Source organism: Schistocerca cancellata, chromosome 1, assembly GCF_023864275.1.
Source record: "Schistocerca cancellata isolate TAMUIC-IGC-003103 chromosome 1, iqSchCanc2.1, whole genome shotgun sequence".
Taxonomy (NCBI): domain Eukaryota; kingdom Metazoa; phylum Arthropoda; class Insecta; order Orthoptera; family Acrididae; genus Schistocerca; species Schistocerca cancellata.
In genome coordinates this window covers 251,802,426-251,827,986 of record NC_064626.1, presented here as the reverse complement: position 1 = coordinate 251,827,986, position 25,561 = coordinate 251,802,426, and the positions used below count along the sequence as shown (strand labels likewise).

Here is a 25,561-nt window from a genome sequence, read left to right as displayed (position 1 = left end):
TGGTTATGACCTGTAGATTAAAACTGAAGAAACTGCAAAAAGGTGGTAATTTAAGGAGAAGGGACCTGGATAAACTGAAAGAACCAGAGGTTGTACAGAGTTTTAGGGAGAGCATAAGGGAACAATTGACAGGAATGGGGGAAAGAAATACAGTAGAAGAAGAATGGGTAGCTTTTAGGGATGAAGTAGTGAAGGCAGCAGAGGATCAAGTAGGTAAAAAGACCAGGGCTCTTAGAAATCCTTGGGTAACAGAAGAAATATTGAATTTAATTGATGAAAGAAGAAAATATAAAAATGCAGTTAATGAAGCAGGCAAAAAGGAATACAAACGTCTCAAAAATGAGATCGACAGGAAGTGCAAAATGGCTAAGCAGGGATGGCTAGAGGACAAATGTAAGGATGTAGAGGCTTATCTCACTAGAGGTAAGATAGATACTGCCTACAGGAAAATTAAAGAGACCTTTGGAGATAAGAGAACCACTTGTATAAACATCAAGAGCTCAGATGGAAACCCAGTTCTAAGCAAAGAAGGGAAAGCAGAAAGGTGGAAGGAGTATATAGAGGGTCTATACAAGGGCGATGTACTTGAGGACAATATTATGGAAATGGAAGAGGATGTAGATGAGGTTGAAATGGGAGATACGATACTGCGTGAAGAGTTTGACAGAGCACTGAAAGACCTGAATCGAAACAAGGGCCCCTGAGTAGACAAGATTCCATTGGAACTACTGACGGCATTGGGAGAGCCAGTCCTGACAAAACTCTACCATCTGGTGAGCAAGATGTATGAAACAGGCCAAATACCCTCATACTTCAAGAATAATATAATAATTCCAATCCCAAAGAAAGCAGGTGCTGACAGATGTGAAAATTACCGAACAATCAGAGAGAGGCGACAGGTTGGGAGAGGGGGGGACGGGGGGGGAGACGGGGGACGGGGGGGGGAGACGGGGGACGGGGGGGGGAGACGGGGGACGGGGGGGAGACGGGGGACGGGGGGGAGACGGGGGACGGGGGGGAGACGGGGGACGGGGGGAGACGGGGGACGGGGGGGAGACGGGGGACGGGGGGGAGACGGGGGACGGGGGGGAGACGGGGGACGGGGGGGGGAGACGGGGGACGGGGGGGGGAGACGGGGGACGGGGGGGAGACGGGGGACGGGGGGGGAGACGGGGGACGGGGGGGGAGACGGGGGACGGGGGGGGAGACGGGAGACGGGGGACGGGGGGGGGGAGACGGGGGACGGGGGGGAGACGGGGGACGGGGGGGAGACGGGGGACGGGGGGGGAGACGGGGGACGGGGGGGAGACGGGGGACAGGGGGGGAGACGGGGGACAGGGGGGGAGACGGGGGACAGGGGGGGGAGACGGGGGACAGGGGGGGAGACGGGGGACAGGGGGGGAGACGGGGGACAGGGGGGGAGACGGGGGACAGGGGGGGAGACGGGGGACAGGGGGGGAGACGGGGGACAGGGGGGGAGACGGGGGACAGGGGGGGAGACGGGGGACAGGGGGGGAGACGGGGGACAGGGGGGGAGACGGGGGACAGGGGGGGAGACGGGGGACAGGGGGGGAGACGGGGGACAGGGGGGGAGACGGGGGACAGGGGGGGAGACGGGGGACAGGGGGGGAGACGGGGGACAGGGGGGGAGACGGGGGACAGGGGGGGAGACGGGGGACAGGGGGGGAGACGGGGGACAGGGGGGGAGACGGGGGACAGGGGGGGAGACGGGGGACAGGGGGGGAGACGGGGGACAGGGGGGGAGACGGGGGACAGGGGGGGAGACGGGGGACAGGGGGGGAGACGGGGGACAGGGGGGGAGACGGGGGACAGGGGGGGAGACGGGGGACAGGGGGGGAGACGGGGGACAGGGGGGGAGACGGGGGACAGGGGGGGAGACGGGGGACAGGGGGGGAGACGGGGGACAGGGGGGGAGACGGGGGACAGGGGGGGAGACGGGGGACAGGGGGGGAGACGGGGGACAGGGGGGGAGACGGGGGACAGGGGGGGAGACGGGGGACAGGGGGGGAGACGGGGGACAGGGGGGGAGACGGGGGACAGGGGGGGAGACGGGGGACAGGGGGGGAGACGGGGGACAGGGGGGGAGACGGGGGACAGGGGGGGAGACGGGGGACAGGGGGGGAGACGGGGGACAGGGGGGGAGACGGGGGACAGGGGGGAGATGGGGGACAGGGGGGGAGATGGGGGACAGGGGGGGAGATGGGGGACAGGGGGGGAGATGGGGGACAGGGGGGGAGATGGGGGACAGGGGGGGAGATGGGGGACAGGGGAGATGGGGGACAGGGGAGATGGGGGGCGGCTATGAATGATGACACGAGGAATATACTACAACCCCTATGTACCATTCACATGGCGATCGTGAGGAAAAGATTAGGCTGATTACATCATGCGCAAAGGCATTCAAACAATCGTTCTGCCAACACTCCCTAATAACTCGTACAATGGGATCCATCCTCTGCCATGTGCCTCACAGAGGTTTGTAGAGTGTAGCTGTAGATGTAGAGCTCTGGGTACACAGGAATGTCACAGCTCAGGCACTCCAGTTTTGCCAAATTGTGCCCAGTCACCATTTGGGTCAACCAAAGAGGTATCTGTGTGTTATCAAATATCTTGGATGCAAGACATAAGGAGGAAGTCGTGACTTAGATCTTTCCTGACGAAGATCAATTAATCAAAATGTTGAGAGCAGTGTGTGCCGAAAAATGAGTGCTGCATACTGCGTTTGCTTTCAGCAGCAAGGAATGGAGGAAGATTATATTAATACCTCATTGATGATAGGGCCATGAAACATAAAGCAAATGCTGGATTGGACAAGTATGATAAAAAGAACGTTCATGACACTCTCCTAATGTGATTTTGGGAAACTGCACAAAAACTTAACAGAATCTGTATGGGCAAAGGGAGATTTGAACCATGCATTTCTCAAATGTGAATCAAGTCCTAAACACTATGTCACTTCATTCAATTGCCAGTACAAACTTTCGTGGAAAAAACAACTATGAAGTGGTTATGACAGAAGCCAGATATTTACATACGGCAATATGCTTTCCTTAGCATTATTAAAGTAGACAAGATGACTAAAGTTTGCACAGGAACCATTTTTTACTGACACACTGACATGTGCCTGCTCACAGAGGAAGCAAAATAAACATTTACGGATCATTTTACAATCTTAATATTTCAGTATTCATGCAACAATACAAATCTGATCTCATAATTTTCCCCCTTCTCCTACCAAAGGAAAAATAAAACTACCCAAAGGTGAAATTTTGAGGACCCAGGAGTGGCTGTCTCTTGCTACAAGCATTTCCAGAAAATCTTCTCAACAACACACACTGAACCTTCATAAGTGGCTTGATTAGAGAAATACTGCAGTCAAATTCTGGAAGGGTTTTATTGAGAAGATGTGAAAGTAGGTTTATGAAAATTTTGGAATTCACATTATGCACTAAATTTTCAAAGTGACTTTTACTCAGGAAAGCAAATGAAATATATAACTCAGTTACAATCACATTCTCACTGAGGCTCACACGATAAAGATGTATTAAGGTACATATTTATTTAAAGAAACTTATCATAAATCATTAGAATGTGTTTGTAAACCTCTGATTACACTCACCTCAATGACCTGCTCAAATAATTCGCTTTTGATAAGAGTACTCATTGCCTGTACGGCATCTCTCTGACTGGCATGGACAGTGTCCGACTTGAAAGAAGTTTCAAGTGATCCAAATAATAAATCACTGTAATTTCTTAAAAGTTTGGATAAATTTTCAAGCAAGCAGTTCAGAGCTTCTGGAGGTAAATTGGCTTTCAAAATTTTCATCAACTTTTCCATCGTTGTCAAAAAAGTCTGATGAGTTTCAGCAAAATCTGCTCCAAAACCCATTTCTGTGGGCTTGATTAGACAACATGATATAAATTCCCATAGCTCATTACTACTGAGGAAATCACTGGGGAAGACTGGTTGAAGTTGCTGGCTTGCCTTACAAACTATAAATATAAAATATAACAGTCTTTCAGTCGCTACAAACTTATATCTTCTGTAATTTTCAACTTCTGTTGGAGTTCCGGTGGCACACAGATCGTCATCTGCCCCTTTAAGGCCTAATTTCTTCACAAAATAAATTGCTGCTCGAAATATCCTAAAAACAAATAATGATGTGAAATTAAGTTACTTGAAATGTCTAAAAGCTTATGAGCTATAATAATCTCTATTTTTGATAATGTTGATATCCAAATTTCTGCTGGCATTTATTTACATTGATAATATCTTTAATAGAAAGTCTTTAGGCTGGACAGGAATTTATCCTTTCAATTGAATCATTATACCCCTAACACAGTAACTTAGTAACATCTCTTTTCCTACTAACTTCTAAGAGCCTATATTCAGCTATAGCATAATGTTTACCATATTTCACAACAAGTGCAAGAGTATATTGTATCAATGAAAAGAGAAAAGAACTTTCTCACCAAGGACCCACGAGTTCCCTTTACCAAAGTTAACATAAATTTAAATATTTTGGTACAGGTTATGGTTAGAAAAGCTTAACAGGTCAGCACTATTCCATCATAATCATAATTACTTATCACAGGACGAGAAAGTATTTGATCATAAGTTGCGATGTATCAAAGTTTCAACAGTGGAGAATGAGAATTATCTTTTCAGTCAAATCTGAGTATCCACCAAGTCAGTCCACTCAGCAGATTAAAAATTACCAATATTAATAACAAAACTTTGTGAAGAAATAATAAGCAGTCAATAAGTTACAAAATGGAAGGTTTACTTAAATACTTAAATCTCTTGAGCATGGTTTCAATGTTTATAAGATCATCACCTTCGGAAGAAATTAGTGGCAACCCAAACATGTTAACAGTGGAGACGACAATTATTCAAACTTACTGGGTTACATGTTGTAGCAGTTACTGCATTACATGTTGTTAGCCGAAAGGCGTAAGTAAAATATAAAATTTCACCTCCATAATGCTAAAAGCAGACCCAAAATGGTGGTCGTCATTGAGTAATAATTCACCAATGTACAGCTCACGCACTCTTCACAAGGATGGTGCGCTTTAGTGAAAGAACATTATGCTACATGTGCTAAAAATGATGAAATTAAATCTTACTGTAGTAAAACCAAATTACATAAACTGTTAGTGTAAATACAGTACTATACAATACAATAAGATCACAGAGGGAGGGGAGAGGGAGAATTGGGAGGGGGTGGAGAAGGGGGAGGAGAAATTAACTACATTTACAACTAAAAAATACAACATATGTGAGACACTGTGAACATCAAAACCTCAAGAAATACATTACCATAAACAACGAAGAAACAGGCTATTTTCATCATTAACAGACAAGGAAAATGACATATCCAACAGTCAAATGATCACATGTAACTCGTTGTTGTTGTTGTTCTGGTCTTTAGTCCCGAGACTGGTTTGATGCAGCTCTCCATGCTGCTCTATCCTGTGCAAGCTTCTTCATCTCCCTGTACCTACTGCAACCTACATCCTTCTGAATCTGCTTAGTGTATTCATCTCTTGGTCTCCCTCTACGATTTTTACTCTTCACGTTGCCCTCTAGTACTAAATTGGCAATCCCTTGATGCCTCAGAACATGTCCTACCAACCGCTCCCTTCTTCTAGTCAAGTTGTGCCACAAACTCCTCTTCTCCCCAATCCTATTCAATACCGCCTCATTAGTTATGTAATCTACCCATCTAATCTTCAGCATTCTTCTGTAGCACCACATTTCGAAAGCTTCTATTCTCTTCTTGTCCAAACTATTTATCGTCCATGTTTCACTTCCATACATGGCTACACTCCATACAAATACTTTCAGAAATGACTTCCTGACACTTAAATCTATACTCTATGTTAACAAATTTCTCTTCTTCAGAAACGCTTTCCTTGCCATTGCCAGTCTACATTTTATATCTTCTCTACTTCGACCATCATCAGTTATTTTGCTCCCCAAATAGCAAAACTCCTTTACTACTTTACGTGTCTCATTTCCTAATCTAATACCCTCAACATCACCTGACTTAATTAGACTACATCCCATTATCCTCGTTTTGCTTTTGTTGGTGTTCATCTTATATACTCCCTTCAAGACACCATCCATTCCATTCAACTGCTCTTCCAAGTCCTTTGCCGTCTCTGACAGAATTACAATGTCATCGGCGAACCTCAAGGTTTTTATTTCTTCTCCCTGGATTTTAATACCTACTCCGAATTTTTCTTTTGTTTCCTTTACTGCTTGCTCAATATACAGATTGAATAACATAGGGGAGAGGCTACAACCCTGTCTCACTCCCTTCCCAACCACTGCTCCCCTTTCATGCCCCTCGACTCTTATAACTGCCATCTGGTTTCTGTACAAATTGTAAATAGCCTTTCCCTCCCTGTACTTTACCCTTGCCACCTTTAGAATTTGAAGGAGAGTATTCCAGTCAACATTGTCAAAAGCTTTCTCTAAGTCTACAAATGCTATAAACATAGGTTTGCCTTATAAGAACATAACAGAGAAGTGGCTTGATTCTTGTGAGCAAAATGTTAAAAAATTCTATTTCTTGTAAGATGTGCTAAGAGGTCCTGCTTATTATTTCTTCACAAAAATTTCATCGTACAGTTGCTGCTCCAGGCATGTACAGAACTTTAAAATTAATAAGAAAGTAGCTGTGAAGTCTCAATACACAGTGTTGTACGAAAGGCGAAGAAAAGTTTTTTTTATTTTATTTTTATTTTATTTTTTTTATTTGTAGGTATCATTTCATAGCGGAGTATGATATATATTTCTCTATTATGTGCATATATCACCAAATTTTACTGCAAATTGCCCACACTATTGCAAATTATTAGCATCAACTTTCAAAGTTTTATAACAATCACTTCAAGCCTGCTTATGATAATTATTGCTATTATTATTATTATTATTATTATTATTTGAAAAATTTTATGAATACATTAGATGAACAGTTGACAGAGATCAGATTAAAGTAGAAAGGGGTGCTGAGATGTCTGACTTGATTGTAATGGGGAAAGTTGTTACATAAGAGATAACAATTAAAATGCAACAAAAACAAATAGAGAATAAAAACGCCAAGATGACATGGATATCTAAAAACTTAAACAGCATTTACTAAAACACAACGAGGTCCACTGATAAGACACAGGGAAGAAATGACATTCTACATATGGATGAGAGAGCTTAGCGTCACACTCGTAGGTAACACAACCCCAGGAACAGAAGAATAAATACACAACTATGGAATATATACCTACTTAGCAATGATACCAAGATGATAGGGAATGACAGCGCAATGATTCAGGCAGTGAAATACACAATAAAAATAGAGTTTTTCAACATTTACTTTTCAATCAGATTATACATGATCCGATCAAGACTACTCAGACTCCACTACATAATGCAAAAATGAACACTTTATGCCATGAGAGGTGGGCCCACCAGAAAAAAAGGAGGCAGGAAGTATTGTGTTCTCAGTAGAGAGGCAGTAACAGCACAATGGGTTGACCAAGAAAGCTTAATGAATTCACATGTGTACTAGTTAGTGGATGTCACCCATTTCCTGTTGATGACTGGAGTGAAAATGTGAGGGAACAATTATAGCTAAGCCAAGACTTGGCAGAACTCGTGTATGGACCGACAGGGACTACTGAGCATTGTGGAGGGTGGTTGTAAAAAATCACATGAAATCAGCTGAACGAAACACACATGAGTTCCAAATTTCAACAATGGAAGGGCATAAAGAGTGATGCCACTGGACAGTGTATGACTGAAAACATGTGATTTGGAGTGATGAATCACACTACACCTTGTGGCAATATGATGGAAGACCTAGGGTTTGGTGAATTCCTGGAGAATGTTACCTGCCTTGATGTGCGATGCCAATAGTGATGTACAGTGGAGGTGGTGGTAGGATATGGAGGTTTTTTTTTCTTTCTTTTTTTTGGCATAGTCCCATTATTGTGCTTAGAAAGCTCCAAATGTAGAAGAATATGAGCACATTTTACATCCTTGTGTACTGCATACAGCAGAGGAGCAGTTCAAAGACAATGATTGTTTATATTACCACAACAATGCACCCTTTCATAAAACAGCATCTGTGAGGCAAAGGTTTCTGGACAGCAACATTCCAACAGTGAATTAGCTTGTCCAGAGTTCTGATCTGAGCCTATCAAACACCTTTGAGATGAGTTAGAACATCAAGTATTCTGATAACAATGAACTGAGTATTTAGGTGACTCTCCTTTGCTGTCATGCATCACTTATGCCACTACATTCCTTACATCAATTATCACTTTCTCCCTATCTTTGAGGTCATTAACATAAAATGTGAGTAACTGTTATGGCCGAGATGCTGCTGCAATGTAATTAGAAGAGTAGTACTGCAGAGACTAGCACATTTCAGGGAATTGTGCTACCATCTACAGCTTTTCTGAAAGTGAATTGGAGAGTGCTTTTGGAATATACCTCCCACTTGATAAGCAAATACTGGAAAACAGGTTGCATTCAATTACCATTTTTTTAAAATACTATTAACAGTGTTTCAACACAGTGATTGAATACTTGGTGCTCAGAGACCACAGAGTTGTTTTATTTCAAGCTGTGAAGCAAATAACATCAAAGGCTGTTCAAATAACATTTACAGTGGCTACAACTGGAATGCAGTAAAATGAATAAGGCAAACCTTCCATTCTGTAATAGCAACACACTAAGCTGCAGCAATTCTTCCTCGATAAACCATATATAGCAATCAAGCCTTGCTGTTAGAACAGTTAGCCACTGCTGACTTCTTTGGAGGTTTTCGAAGTCTTCAGAAAATTCAAGTATATGGCCAGCATCACAAATTCTTGTTACATAAGCCATACCTTTTTCAGAAACAAGTTTTGAAACAAATTCTTTTGTAGTTTTTACACCTGCAATTAAGAAAAGCATGAACATAACATTAAATTATGAACCATAAATTTTCAGATAATGGAGACACAACGTAACTTCACACACTGTATTAAGAAGTTGCTAAACTTGTTTGGAACTTTTACATTGAATGATCATATGATACTGTGTAACATACAATTATTGCAAAAACAATGAAAAAATAATATTAAGGCATTTTACTGCTGAATACAAATATGACAGAAAAAGCAAGATTACATAATAACAAAATTCAGCAATAAAAACACATTCAAGCTTCAATTACTCCCATGAATATTCATATGCAACAATTTATGAGACAGCTTATACAGTGTCACTATGATTCTAAAATTTAGAAAATTACAAGTGAGTAATATAGTGTGTCTGAAAATTACCCAGTGAACATGTACTGAATTGCAGCACTTGCATAGAACAAATATGACATTCAGTTATAAAAGGACAAAACACAGGTAGCCAGATGGTGTTTCTGTGGTTTGTACTTTCCATAGCTTTTAGCAAATCATTCCAAGCAAATGTCAGGAACAGTCTCTAAAATTTAACCATCTTCCTCACTTGCTGCTCATTAATAATAAACTGAAATTAACATTTCACATAGTAATAGTGTTATTAACTGAAAAGAAATCAATTATCATTCATTTTGGGAGGGACACATTCCATGACTGTGTTACCATGAACTGAAGGAACAAAAACTTTAACAAAATTGACACAAACTCTGAAATATCATATGAAGTGAAGAGCATGGCGTTGGATACAGTATACAGCAAAGCAAACTGATAGCATCAGGAATGAATTCACAGACATTTTCAAACTTCTAAGCAATATAAAATAATATATTTTAGGCAGTGTGATACTAAGGGAAAAGTACTGTCACACTCCATCTTTGGGTCACTGGCAGCCCTGCACCAGGCGAGACATTAGTTTTTGCACTTTTGTAAAGGTAAGTTATGTAGATTGTAATAACAGTCAGTTTCGTACACATTACTCATTAAATACATGTATTAGGAGTGTGTTTTTAAGCTTAAAATTAATGATTTACTTTTCCTTATGTACTACTCCAGAAAATGCGGAAAGCTCGTAAAGTCGGGTTTTTAGTAATATTTTTGTTCACCTTTTGGCACAGTAAACTTAGAGAATACTATTTAATTGTTATTTTTTCCCTTCCGCAATTTCAGTAGAGTGTATCTATTCATCATTGAGTTTACATTTCTGTAAAATAGTGTATATCTTAAGCGGTTTGATTTAGAAACCTTTGCATCACTAGTTTGTTTACATACAGTCTGCATACATTAAAATTTCATTAAAAGTTACATTCAACTGTCAATAAGTTAATTAACAGATCTGCAGTTTGTGAGTGCAAAGTTCATGTTGAAAGTGGAAATAATTAACTTTTTTTATCGTATGTCATACTCCTGAAAGACTAATTTACAGGCCTAATTTTGTGGCTCACACATAACGAAACTTCATTTAGTATAATGTGTGTTAAGTGATTTAATTATATTTTAAGCATGTAATCTTTGTTGCAAAGAGTGATGAGTGTGGATGTTGCTGTAGGATAGTCAGAGAGGAAATGGTAAGTGTAGACTGTTGGTTGGAGTTTCATTTGGGTGACTGACTATTTAGGGAACTGACTGGAGAACTCAACGAGGCTCTTGTACGGCTCTGCAAAAAACACAAGAAATCGCTGAACTGGAGACAAAGATTTGTGCCCTTCAATTTGAATCTGAACATGTGAAATTTGAACTAGACAGGTTGAAGGGGGAAAAAAGATCATATAAACTGGGTAAAGGTAACAAGTAATGGGTGAAAGGTGAACAGTTCTTCAACTTCTTCATCTGCACTGGAGGTTACAGTATTGAATAAATTTGATTTGTTACCTGAAGTAGGATGGGAAGAGCCTCATTCAGCTACAGGTTACAATATGGTACATTCAGCTACAGGTTACAATATGGTACAGCAGACTTCTAGCAAATAAAGTTAAGTGTAGCTCAGTAGCAAAAGAGACTAGGAAGAAGAGAGTCTTGCTGCTAGGTAGTAACTATGGTAGGGGTGTAGGCAGATGGTACAGGACAAATTAGGAAGAGCATACAGAGGTAGCAACTATACATGCAAAAATAGGGATATATACAGCAGGTTAGATTACTTCATCAAAATATTAAGAGCACTGAATAATATGGTAGAAGAGCTTCTTGTCTGGAAAATTTAGAGAGCTCTGAAAAGATAAAAATTCTGCACCTACCTAAGCACCACCTAACTACAGGGTTAGACATTCACAAACATCAAGACAAGTACATTTTCTAGTGATCAGCACACAGAAGTGTGTGCTTATGAACTAATAATTAAAAACAGTTCACTTTTCATTTTTAATTGGAACTGTATATATATCACCCACTGGGAAATTTTGAAGTGTTTATGAGGAATGTGGATTCCTTATTACGTTATCTGTCAAAAAGCAGCAAGCAGTCAATAGTCTGTGGTGACATCAGCGTAGATTTTAGAAAGGATTCTGATAGGAAAAACGATCTAGAAACCTTATTTGGATCCTACAATTTGAGCTCAATAATTAACTTTCCAACACGGGTGGAAAAAAAAAAAAAAAAATATTCAGTGAGACTAACTGATAATGTTTCCTTTGTTGAAGCTCAAAACAAGAAAATAACTGTTTACCCAGTAACATATGTTCTCTGATCATGATGCAAAGTTAGTTAGGTTATATAAAATAGTGCTTTAATTACTGATACTCCACAACAAATGTTTCTAATGATAGTTTACAAGAGATGACCTGGGATGAAATTTATAATGAACCAAATGCTAACATCAAAGTTAATCCAGTCCATGATAAATTCATATCATCATTTGAAAACAGCTTTCTGTATCAGGTTATCAGAAAGGACATTAAACAGCGATGTAAAAACCCAAGGATCACTACAGACACTAAAGCAACTTGTGAAAGGGAAAAGGGGAATATGTCTGTCAGCAAGAACTAGTAGAGATCCTGCAGTAGTTGTACACTACCAAAATCTACTCAAAATTAATAAAAAAAGGTTATTAAAAATCGAGGAACATGCACATAATGTCAGAAATTGTTCTTTCTGACAACAGATAAAGTTATATGGAATTTACTGAAACAAGAGGCAGGACAACCAGCCATCAAACAGGGTAACATCACAATCGACCTGAATGGAAAGGCTATAAATGGTGGGTCACAGCCGGCAGATATATTTAATAACCAGTCTTAAATATAAGAGAAAGCATAGGGACAAATAGTTCAAGAGAAAAATCACACCAGTATGTTGAAAAAGCAACTCTCATAAAAATTCAACCATATGAATATATCACTTACGCCTTCTTAAATCAAGAAAATTACATATTCTCCGCAAAATATGAGATCATCTTGTTTTGATTGTATTCTCAACAGAGTACTAAAGATTTGTTCCTATATATGAAGCCCTGCGTTATCTGAAATATGTAAAGCATCACTAACTCCAAGCTATTGTCACACCCCAACATAAGAAAAGTGATTAGAGAGTTGTCAATAATGTTCCTGGAAGTTGAAAAAGCTTTCGACCGTCTTAGGCACAACGGCCTTATATGCAAACTAAGCGAAGCTGGTTTCCTGGATGGACTCCTATGTCTCATACACTCATATCTCACGAACAGATGTTTCACCACCGACTTGCAGGGCAAACAATCGACACAACACGGTATCCAAGCTGGAGTACCCCATGGAAGCCCATCTTGTTCAACCTGCACATTAACAACTTCCCAGCAACACAAAACATGATGTTAGCCATCTACATGGATGACAAAGCCATCCTTGTGCAAGACTGGAAACCGTCGAACAGTAATTCACGAATTCAGACGGCACTAAGAACTGCCGAGCCTTAGTTGGAATGATGGCATACTAAAGTAATCGTCGACAAGTGTGAAACAGTTCTGTTCACAAGCAGACCAAAACTACTGCGCAAACATAAACTCTCTAGACATATAAAATTACATACATGCCCAATACATTTCCAAGAGAAAGTCAGATAACTTGGTGTCTGGCTGGACCGCACACTTACGTGGAGGGACCACATCTAATACGTTGATAACAGAGCACACGCAAGGCTCAAACAACTCTACCCAATGCTCAACAGGGAAAGTACACTGAATAGGAGAGTGTCTAGGTCCACATACATGACACTGATTAGACCTCTAATGACATACGCAGCTCCCGACTGGGGATATGCAGCTCCTATATGCCTCCACCACCTGCAGATCATACAGAACAAAGTGCTACACATCATTAGCAACGCTCACAATGAATACTGCCTTGAAACCCTCAAGGAAGTATTCAAAAAACACGCCACACACTACTAGGTAGGGCATAACCACCTATGGCAAGCTAACATTCACCAACAAGTGACTAACATCGGCAAGCCCCTGCATATCAGCAAAGTTGACTGGATGTGCCAGCTGCCTTTAAAGCTGACCAACAAACTACAGCAGGGAAACTGACTAGCTCGCCCACTACCGCACAAACAAATCGCCAACATCACCCTACGCTGTGCATCTGATATATGACCAATCGGACACAAAATGATGATGAACCTAACTGTTATAGATATGCTGACACTGGCCGAGAGATCAACACCGGCACCCAGTGGCAGCTGCTGAGTAACAGCACTGTACAACGTCAAAGGTATCGACATGCATAATACCCACTGCTAACAAAGCCTACCCTTGCATGACCTCTTCCAGGCAGCAAGACATCCGCTACTGCTCTTACTACCCGACCTAACTATCGCAGAGATCTTTCCCTTGGCTCTTGCCTTGGCACTTTTTTTCCACTGCCCTTCAAACGGCTACCATGCATTTGACTTTCAACCCAAACTATCTCCAGATGAGCATGTGTTAATGGTTAACCTTAACCAGACGTACGCAAACATCACAGTACCCGCAATGTGCAACATCTCACATTAGTGAAAACGAACCTTTACCCAGAGATGGCAGTAGACCTTTTGAATTGGCCATCATACCAGTGTGGGCATGGTGGGGCTCCACCTCTATATAAAAAAAGATGTCAATAACTACTGACCTGTTTCACTGCTGACATCATTTTCCAAAACTGATGAGAAGGTGATGTATTCTAGAACAGTAACTCACCTAAGCAACAATAATATCCTCTGCAAATTGCAGTTTAGATTTTAAAAGAGTTGCTCTAGCAGTTCTACCAATGTAGTCTGTGGACATAATTTTAACTGGTGAGAAATCACATATGGGGTTCCCCAAGGTTTAATCTTAGATCTGTTATTGTTCCTCATAATGTAAACGATCCTCCATCTAGTATACAAGCTGAAGTACTAATTTTTGCAGACAGCACAAATATTGTAATCAATCCAAGCATACATACAGCAACAGAGGAAATGGTAAACAAGGTTCTTAAAAAGTTATCATTGACTGGTTTTCTACTAATAGCCTCAGTCTCAATTTTAAAAAACAGTATAATGTATTCGCTTCTATAAATCTACGGGTACTACACCAATGACAGGTGTAACACATAGTGATGAAATAATGAATACGGTGGAAACTTTGAAAATCTTAGGTTTTCACATTGATGAAAATTTAAACTGTAAAACATTGGTTTTGGAACTTGTAAAACAAATAATTTCAGCCACATTTGAACTTCGAATTATTGCAAATCTTGGGGACAGACAAATCAGTTGCCATATTTTGCATATTTTCACTCAATATTGTCATATGGATTAATGTTCTGGAGTACCTCATCTTTAAAAAAGAATACGTGCTGTAAGGCTAATAAGTATTGCTCAACCACATTCATCTTGTAGGCGTGTATTTAAGGACTCAGCATTTTGGTTGCAGTGGCCAGAACCAGTTCTCATGTATGTCTGAGGTGTATTTATTTGTGTAAATGTGTGTTCTTTTCTTTTCATTTCTGAAGGTGGTTTTGGCTGAAAGCTAAGCTTGTAACAGTCTTTTCATTGTCCCTGTCTGGAACTCAATGTGCCATCTTTACAGTGAATAGCAATCTACAGTTCCTAATATTGTTAATGTTCCACTGTTTATTTACGGAGTTAGGCATTCTGACTACTGCTTCACAATATATTTATCCCTTTGTGAAGTTTGTTGTAAATAATCCAGTGCAGTTCAAAAAGAACAATGATGTACATAATTACAATACCAGATGGAAAAATGACATTCATTACTCCACATTAACATTATCTTTAAGGCAAAAAAAGGGTGCATATTGCTGCAACAAAACTTTCAGTTAACCTACAAAGTGATACAAAATGTCTGACAGACACAAAAGTAATATTTTAAACAAACTGAAAAAGTTTCTCCTTGAAAATTCCTTCCATTCCGTAGGAATTGCTAACTCATGTCGGTATATTTTTTTTAAAAAACAATAAAAGAAACTTTATAAATGTGCATCATGTAGCCATATTTACAAATTAATTTGTGATGTGAATGTAGAACAATTCTTTCAACATCATTATGATTAATGATGCAAAAGATCCAGGGAATATGAAACAAACTAAGTAGTTAACTAACTAACTATTAATTACTGACAAATTCTTTTTGTGTGTGGCAGATGTGTTACGGTAAAGACACGCTCTGCTAGGGATGAGAAACACAAGATTTAGATATAAAAATTCCTGTAAACTTCAAACTGATGAACCTAACACAATCACTGGGAAAATGAAATTTCTGGACAAGGTGGGAATATCAACTGATGTGCTTCACTCAAAATGGGAATTCAGTTTACTTTCTAGTCTAAAAACAAGACTCATAATTGACAATAGGTTATTCAAATTAAAAATGGTGATTGTGATACTGACAATGGACTCAATAAAGAAGTTTTTAGGTCAACACTGCATGCAATGTCACCACATACTTCTAAAAGTATTAAATAAAGCCGGAGGGCAATAAAATTTTATTGAATTTAATGACAGAATTAACAAAATGAATTTGAACTATACAGAGACATTATTCAAAATAGAAACCCAGGTCAAAATCAGCAGTCAGTCACACTCTTTCATAAGCAGTCAAAAGGCAAAGAAAGAGAGAGTGAAGGCTGTATAAAATAAGGAAGAAGTGACAGCACAGGTAAAGACCACAATATTTATAGTCCATCAAATAAACTGAACATAAGAGCTTTCACTTTCCACTGTTTATATCTGCGTTTTTTAGTGATTTACTACGTAGATAGCTTTTCTATATCTTGCATTTCAGCCTTTTTTCCCCCATACCATTTGAAGTATCCTTCACAAACGTAAACTTTATATGTATCTTTGATACACTTAAAGCTGATATATCTTTGATACTTCCCATAGGAACCATCCCATCTGGAAACCCTAAATATCCACAATTTGAAACCTATCTGACACAATGCACTCCTCCATCTAACTGTGATCCACACCCACTGCTCCCAAATCATCCCCTGTTAAGTTTCCAGTTTCTTAAATTTGATCTGTGCCTCACCAACATTCCCAAACTCCCTCAACATTGAAACCAACCTCACACCAGCAGAAAGAAATGCAATCCACCTCATAAAAACTCATCCCAGCCTTATAATCTTACCTGCAGACAAAGGCTCCAGCACTGTGGTTATAACTCACAGCGAATACCTGGAGGACGGTCTAGCTGTCAGATACATCCACCTAATACCCTTGCCCCTGGTGACTCCATTCTAAAAATTCGATAGCAGTTACAGCCCCTCATGTAATTCCTACATCTACCCCAGAAGATCTCCTACGTATCTCTCCTCATTCCCACCACTTCCTGCAATCCCACCTTGCACATACTTCATTAAGTACAACCACCGACAATGCTGCATTTTGACTGTTTACTACATCCCCACTGACAGAATCTCTGCATTTGTGGAACATGGCTTTCAGTTGTTACCTATAAACTACAGTTCTATACAAAAGACACAAACTACTCCTAATACCAACTCTGCACAGTTCCTGGTTTTTTACCATCCGGCACTACCCTTCCCTCTGTTCTTGATGCCTCCCTCTACATGAACATCTGCAATGTCTCTGGCCTTGCTGCTATTAAATACTAACTCTCCCAATGCCTGACTCACTACAAGTTTATAAACTTCTTCCTAGTCACCATGACCCCAATCACACTTACTTCTCCTTCGAAGACATCACCTAGAAAGAAATGCATGATACAGCAATGGACACCATCGTGGCATTATCCTATGCTAACCTGTTAATGGGCCATCTCAAGAAATTCTTCCTAAACACTTAGAATCTCAAACCCCTCATGAGGTTCATGTTTGTTCATGACATCTTCAAGATTTGTACTGTTGGTGAGAACACATTCCTCCACAACCTGAACAGCTTCTCTGCCATTCACTTCACCTGGTCCTCTCCAGCCTAACAGGTCACCTTCCTCAATGCTGACCATCGCCTCAAAGATAGCCACATCAGTACCTCCATCCACATCAAACCGACCAACCACCAACTATACCTCCACTTCGACAGCCGTCATCCTTTCCATACCAAAAAGTCCCTTCCGTACGGCCTAAACACCTGTGGTCACCAAATCTGTAGCAACAAGCAGCCCTCCTCCATGTATACCAAGGGTCTAGCTCAGATCTTCACAGAACAAAATTACCCTCTTATCTTAACTTTATCCACAAACAGATCTCGCATGCCCTGTCTCACCAGACACTTAACATTCCCCACATACCCATTGTCCAGCCACTTCTCTCATGCTGCACTTCCACTCACAACAGGAGCAACTGAATCATTCTCTGCTAGGTTTTCAATTAACTCTCATTTTGCCTTGAAATGAGATATATTCTCTTCGCCCCTTCCAAAGTGGTTTCCACTGCCCATGTAACCTATGCAACAAGCTAGTCCATTCCTACTCCTCTCCTGCTCCCAAACCCTTGAATCATGGTTCCTATCCCTGCAATAGACTTAGATGCTGCACCTGAGCCATACATCATCCCACTGCCAGCTACTCCAGTCCTATCACAGGACCTCCCGTTCCACAGCCAATAGTATATGACCTTCCAACCAAGCTGCAGCCACTAAGCCACATTCTACATGGACATGACAACTAACAAGTTGTCTGTCGACATGAAAGACCACTGCCAATCTGTGACCATGAGACAAAGGCACTGCCCAGTTGCTGAAAATGTCACTCAACACAGTGTGCTTCACTTTAACAACAACAACTCCTTGATAGCCTGTGCCATCCCAGTTTTCCTAAACTGCACAGGTGGGAGCTCTCCCTTCAACATGTCCTTCGTTCCTGTAACCCCCCTGGCCTCAGCCTTCACTTGTTTCTGTCCTCTACCTGCCTATTCCCTTTCCTGCTCTCACTCCAATACTACACAGACAGCCTATTCCACCAATGTACCTGAACAGTCCTTTCCCTTCTCTACTACTATCCTGTTCTCTTCCCCCTACCCCTTCTCCCCCTTCACCACCCCCCAGCCCCCTTTAGAGCACAACCTCCTGAGGCCACACCTAGCACTCCTACCTGCCATCCCTCCTGCCTCATACCTCTTCTGTAACCCCATGATCCACCCCAGCAAGGAATGCTGCTTACATCAGAGCCTGGAAACAACAGTGGCCACAAGTACAAGTTGTGCTTGTGTGAATGTGAGCGTGTTTTCTGTTACTGATGAAGAACTTAGTCCAGTAGCTGAATATTTTTTTCATTTCCTTTTCATCATGCACATATCTAACTCAATGCCTCATCTATGTGGTGAGTAGCAATCTTTTCTTTCCAGTTGTTGTTATTCTATCCTGGATTTTCCATTGTTTAACATGTTCTCATTTACTACTTCATGCCACTATTGGAACTGTCTCAGACTCTGCTCTAAGTGTCAACATTCTCCTTTTCATTTTCAGAATACCTTACTCAGTCTTGTGTAACATACCATAATTCTGTGGTAGAAGTTACGGATAAACTTGTCGCTTCAGTTCATTACAGAAATCATTTACAGACCAATGTAGGAGTCAAGGAAGACTGTCATCGTACAATGTTTGATTATATTTATAGGTTGTTGTGGTTATACTGTTGTAGAAAAGAGCAAGAGGTGGAAAGGACACTGCTAATTTGGTGGTGACGAGTATCCCAACCAAGGAGGGCGAGAGGGCAGAGGGCAGAGGGCAGAGGGGAGAGGGCAGAGGGCAGAGGGCAGAGGGCAGAGGGCAGAGGGCAGAGGGCAGAGGGCAGAGGGCAGAGGGCAGAGGGCAGAGGGCAGAGGGCAGAGGGCAGAGGGCAGAGGGCAGAGGGCAGAGGGCAGAGGGCAGAGGGCAGAGGGCAGAGGGCAGAGGGCAGAGGGCAGAGGGCAGAGGGCAGAGGGCAGAGGGCAGAGGGCAGAGGGCAGAGGGCAGAGGGCAGAGGGGAGAGGGGAGAGGGGAGAGGGGAGAGGGGAGAGGGGAGAGGGGAGAGGGGAGAGGGGAGAGGGGAGAGGGGAGAGGGGAGAGGGGAGAGGGGAGAGGGGAGAGGGGAGAGGGGAGAGGGGAGAGGGGAGAGGGGAGAGGATCCAACACCCAGAATACTGAAGAAGACGTCACAGCTTGTTTAGCAATCATCACTAGAGGCAAGTGTCATCAAAAATATTCTCCCTCAGATACCTTGACCACCTAAGTTTTATGGCCTGCCAGAAATTTATAAGGAGGATGTACCGCTATGCTTCCTCAGCTCTTTGCTGACATTGTTTTGGATTTATTTAAGTGTGTTCTGACAAGTCTTTTGAATGGTGAAGAATACTTTAATCAGACATATGGCACTGTGATGCAAAACTCATTAGCTCTAGTTATAGCCAACATGTTTATAGAGTAATTATGAACATCGCCCTGGACGAGGTTCCTGCAAATCCTAGTTGCTTTTATTGTCGTGTATAGCACATTCATCAGAAACTATTATAAAGGATGAAAACCTGCCACGAGAAATGAGCCACTTACTAAAAGAATTCAACGAAAACAGTTACAAAAACCAACAAATACTGCAAGCCATTTCTACAAAGACTCTTAAGCAGAGGACTCTCAAGGAGGGCATGAAGAGGCTTGCACTTCTGTCACTCTTGTTCAGTAACTATTACTTGTTCCTGAAGAGGCAAAGTCAGTTCAGTCTTCAGGCCTATAGCAAAAATTTGACAACTCGTGACACCAGTGTGAATGGTAAGTAGGCCCCAGATCCTCAGAAAACCATGAATATAGAAAATAGTATCCAACTGTTGACAGTTTTACGTATGACGAACTTTGCACACTAGTTAACAGTTCCATATGGAACATGAGGTGTTTCTGCCTTCACTATTCTGAGAAATGATTGACAGCAGAACACTAAATTGCATTTGATGAAATATCAATTATTAAATGGATAAACAGATTCTGGGATAGCATTACGAAAGAAGAAAATCAGATAAAAATTTATGATCATACGCTCAATATAGACAGCAGCATACTGGGACCTTGCCATAAGGAGGCTGTTGTGCATGTGGTGGTCTTGCAACCAAAACATTACTTTGTATAGCTCCGGACTGACAACTAGTGATGCCAACAGTGATAGCAAAGCTACATAAGGTTGTCCACAGCAATGTGACAGTCACCACTTGACACAAGCTGAGGAGCACTCGGCTGGAAACTCATGGGTTTTAAATCATTTGATGTGTCTGATAATTCAAGAGAATATTATTACCCTAATTTTGTCTTTGTGGTCCCTACAAGAGTAACAACTGGGATTGTGCGATATTCCTAGATTTCTCACTTAATGCCAGTTCTTGAAACTTTGGAAGTATCTTTTCCCTGGACAGTTTGCATTTATCTTCACGAGCCTGCCAGTTCAAGTTGTTTTAGTATCTTCGTACTGTTCTCTCATTGGTCACACAAACCTCTGAGCATTCATGCTGCCATTCTTTGTATATCTTCAATATTTACTGTTAGTTCAATTTCTGATGGGTATCTCATACTTGAGCAATCTTCTAGGATGGGTCACTTGAGTGTTTTGTAAGCAGTACTCTTTGCAGACTGATAGCATTTTCTCAGTATCTTTAATGTGAACCAAAGTCTGCCTCCTGTTTCATCTATGACTGAGCCTTTGAGATCATTTCATTTTATACCCTCAGAACTGTTACATCCGTTGACTGATTCCAACTGGGTAACTTATACTGTGGTCCTAGAACACTATATTCATCATTTCATGAAGCGATGGGATGAGAAGGAAGTCCCATAAGCCGCGCCCCCCCTCCCCCCCCCCCCATGACCTGGGGTTTTGAGTGACTTTTTTGAACTCTACCAATTTTCTGAAACCTCTCCAGTCCTTTTCTTTCACCCCTCTTCCTTCCCCTCCAATACTTCTGTCAGGAGGAGGAGCCACTGTCTCCGAAAGCTTGAATATGTAAAACTTTTTTTTCCTTTATGTGTGTTCTCGTGCCACTGCTTGGTGAGTAAATTTTTTATCTATCCATTTACAGTAACTTATTATTTCTGATCATTTAAAGCATGCTGCTAATTTTCGAAATATTTTGAAATCTTACCAAGATCTGACTGAATATTTGTGCAACTGTTTTCAGAGAGCATCTCCTATTGATAATGTGTTACCTGTAAAATGTCTTAGGTTATTATTAATACTGTCTGCCAGATTGTTAATACACAACACACTTCCCTGGGGCATACCTCTCCTCCTAACCAATAAAGCTTCAATCCAATCAAAAATTTTACTTGTTATCCTATTTCATTCTGCTTTCAGAAGACAAGAAATACTGTATCCAACTGAGTGCCCTGATCCATGGCCTTCCATATACTCATTGTCACGCTCATTGTCAATCAGAAGATCCTCATCTCTGGGGCATCTTGTATACTATATAGTGTTATTCAACAGTGCACTCAGTCTGTCCAGCATAAAACTGCTGCAATCACCTGATGCGGCTGCAAGATCGAAACTATTTGATAGGTATATATGAGGGTTGACTGAAAAGTAATGCCTCTACTTTCATAACTCTTCAACAGTTGGTAGCATTGGTATATGGCAGGTACTGGCTTGTTCCGTAGCCTCTTCTCTAAGTTCCAGTTGGTGGGGAGCCTTAGCAGTGAACGATTGTGTTGTTACTGTGTAAAGTATGGAATACTATGCAGACAGTCGAACAATGTGATTCAAGCAACATGCAGTCACTGAATTCTGGTCAGCAGAAGGTGTCACTCCAAAGGAAATGCATCAGAGAATGAAAGCAGTTTATGGTGATTGTGTTGATGTGAGTACTGTGTGTTGTTGGGTGAGTAAGTTTAAAGATGTTGTGGAGGAAACATCTGACCTGCGTGACAACCAAAGAATTGGACATCCTGCGACAGCAACCACCGAGTTTCACAAGCAAAATGTTTACAGATTGGAACAACAATAAATTCAGAGTGTTACATTACAGAACTGCCAACTCTGAAACGACAGCTAACAAGGGTCCGAAAGGAAAAGAGAAATATTTTCCTGCAGCATGACAATGCTAAACCACAAGCTTCACACACCACCGCAGCAGAACTTCAGAGACTGAATCTCACCACTTCCATAAAGTCCAGATTTAGCACTGTCTGAGTTTCATATGTTCTCAATAATGAAAGACGATCTGCGGGGACAACATTACACTTCTGGTGAAAACTCTGAGAGAACTGTGAGACTGTGGTTGTGGAAACGGAGTGTCAACTTCTTCCGTGACGGCTTCAGAAAACTTCTTCATCGTTGGCAGAAATGTATCCAATTGGCTGGTGATTATGTGGAAAAGTGAATATTGGTAATTAGAAAAGATCACATCCTAAGGATTATTTCTGCATTTGATTTTTTAAAATATTTCCATCCAAATCCAATTAACGAAGGTGGAGGCATTACTTTTCATTGAACCCTTGTATATACCACCGGGAAACTATGCATTCACACTAAACGTTACTCTATGGGAAGGAAATGTGATGTAGCATTGAATGCCTGTGGAAGTTCCACATTAAGAATGCTAATTCATCAAGCACTTTAAACTTCCTACTGTGCTGCCATATTGCGAAGACGGTTTCACAATTTGCTGTTGTGAGCCACTACATCGACACTGCTGTGACCGGAAGAATATTTTGCCATGCCAGTTTCACCTTGCTGGGAGAGAGGTAACATTAGAGTGGGAAACAATTGGATATAAATGGCTACGAACTTATGGCCAGCCACCTATGGCTGATGGCGTCACTTATGGTTTTGTACTAAACTGATGCAGCCACAGAAGCACAACAGATGTCATCAGAGAAGCAAACCATGGATAGGAAGAAAGGGCAATGAAGCTGGCTTTTTTAACAACAGCACAGAGCAGAACATAAAACTCCAAAGCACACTATCAACATTTCAGTGACAAACATTGATGTGGTTGCCTGCCATTATGTTTCAGCAAAAGAATATGTTCTAAAATTATACAACAGATATGAAAGAGATTGTATGGTGGTTTTGTGGAACACTTCTGTTTTTCTTCTTGTATGTGGAAGTAAAGTGTGCTGTCTTCCAACTACTAAACAAAGTATTTTGTCTGAGAGATGTGTGGTACATTGTGATTGAAAGAAGATGGTTAATTCAGCTACAAACACACTACTAAATTTGACAGGGATTCCATTATCCCATGGGGTACTGTTTAGTTTTAGTGATTTCAGCTCTTTAGGAACATCACTGACATTAATATCTAAATCCATCATCTTTGCAATGGAGCAATAATTAAATTGGGGCAGTAATCCACGATCTTCCTCTGTAAAGAAAAATTTGAAAAATTGACATTTGCATTTCTGCTTTTGCTGTGCTACCATTAATTTCATTTACTGTATCATTTTTGAAGGTGTGGCCGCCAGTTTTGGCACCCCTGACAGACCAATAAAGACAAGAGACAAGCAAGCAAGTACACAATTCTTCAATCCTTAGCTCCTAGCACTTTTTTCTGTCTAATCTTGCTACAGCTTTACATGGCACGCTTTCCTTTCTGCAAAAGAATCTATTACCTCATCAAAGTTCGTCAAACGTTTCGCTACATGAAAAATCAAAATGTCGCTATCTAATACTGAGAAAGCTGTTAATACAAATAATACCCAAGATTGGCATGGTTTCTCAATCTGATAACATCTGTATTGTCGCTGTCTACTAGATAAAACAAAATAGGCCTTCCTAATATTACAGCTATTTTGTAACACACACCAAATAAACAAGACTGTTTTGGCACAAATGGTCATTTTTATAACACAACAGAATATAATTCACAAAGTACCAATATCAAATGCCTATTAGGCCTACTACAAGCAAAAAGCTTTATGTTACGAAATAGTTTCACATTTCATTCATACACACCTGTTTCTCAAGCATGAGATCTGTAGCAGGGCAAGCATGAGATCTGTAGCAGGGCTTTGAATTTCGCCGCACTACACTCGTTCCCTCAGACATAAATTATACCGTCGCAGCTGTATGAGCCCTCAATGGCAGAGAAAATATTTATAAGAAAATAAAGGTACAAAAATTGTAACTCTTTTTGTTTTCTACCCGCTCTTGTCTCTTGAGAGCAGAAGCTCAACTTCACTTATTCGCTATTCTTGGTATGATTCATACGTAAAAACTTATTCGTTAGTCTTGGTCTGATAAGATGTAAAAACTTATTGATGTGCAGACATATTGTATTGTGGAAGCTTGTATGAAATTTGGAGGATGGAAGCAGCCGTAAAATACATTGCATTCAATATCAAGGTGGTTTTAATTCGTAGACATTAGTAATTCCTGGATGGTGAAATTTACTGTAAGATTTTGGAGCAGCTATGGCTTTTTCATGCAGAAATGAAGCAGGAGATTGTTGGAGAAAAAGACCTGGATGCCGCACGAGAGAAGACATATTAACTTGGTAATGGCTCAAAATGGCTCTGAGCACTATGCGACTTAACTTCTGAGGTCATCAGTCGCCTAGAACTTAGAACTAATTAAACCTAACTAACCTAAGGACATCACACACATCCATGCCTGAGGCAGGATCGAACCTGCGACCGTAGCGGTCGCTCGGCTCCAGACTGTGGCGCCTAGAACCGCACGGCCACTCCGGCCGGCAACTTGGTAATGAATGAACTCTTATCTACACCATTTCCCCCTGTTAATCACATTTTGTTATTCTCTGTTCTCTTTCAAATAATTTTTGTAGTAGAAATTGGTTTGACTTTTGCTCAGAAACGCCACAAGGACCAGCCAAACAATAGCTTTTCTGAATCATGTAATCCGATAGCTTTTCTGTAATACGAAGCCCGATTTGCATTTCATTCTTTCCCTTTTTCACGGTCATTAACGATTTTAAAATCCATTTTTTATTCACCATTTCTTCCCACATTTTCAACCTTTTCTTTTCTTCTCTTTTTCTTTTTTATTAACCACTACAGATCAAAAAGTAGTATTATGAAGTTTTTATACAAATTTGGAATCGTCTTATTCTTCCACAATTTGTGTGATGTCCCCGTTGCTTCTCCTTCCTCTTTCAAACAAACAATCTTGTCATCACCAATTCTGTAGCTATACCTGCCATTGTCAAAATTTTTTCACTGATTAAGTACACTAACCCTACCAGAATCACAA

General features: G+C 41.1%; 1 protein-coding gene across 1 annotated transcript in view; it reads right to left on the bottom strand.

Moving 5' to 3' along the window:
* The window catches only part of LOC126167810 (DNA-dependent protein kinase catalytic subunit-like), a 540,256-nt gene that overhangs the window by 304,082 nt on the left and 210,613 nt on the right, over positions 1–25,561 (bottom strand). Inside the window, exons 20-21 of the mRNA XM_049920510.1 lie at positions 8,739–8,967; positions 3,641–4,166 (exon numbers count right to left, since the gene is read on the bottom strand). Coding sequence (XP_049776467.1) covers positions 3,641–4,166; positions 8,739–8,967 — 755 coding nt within the window. The remainder of the gene's footprint in view (positions 1–3,640; positions 4,167–8,738; positions 8,968–25,561) is intronic.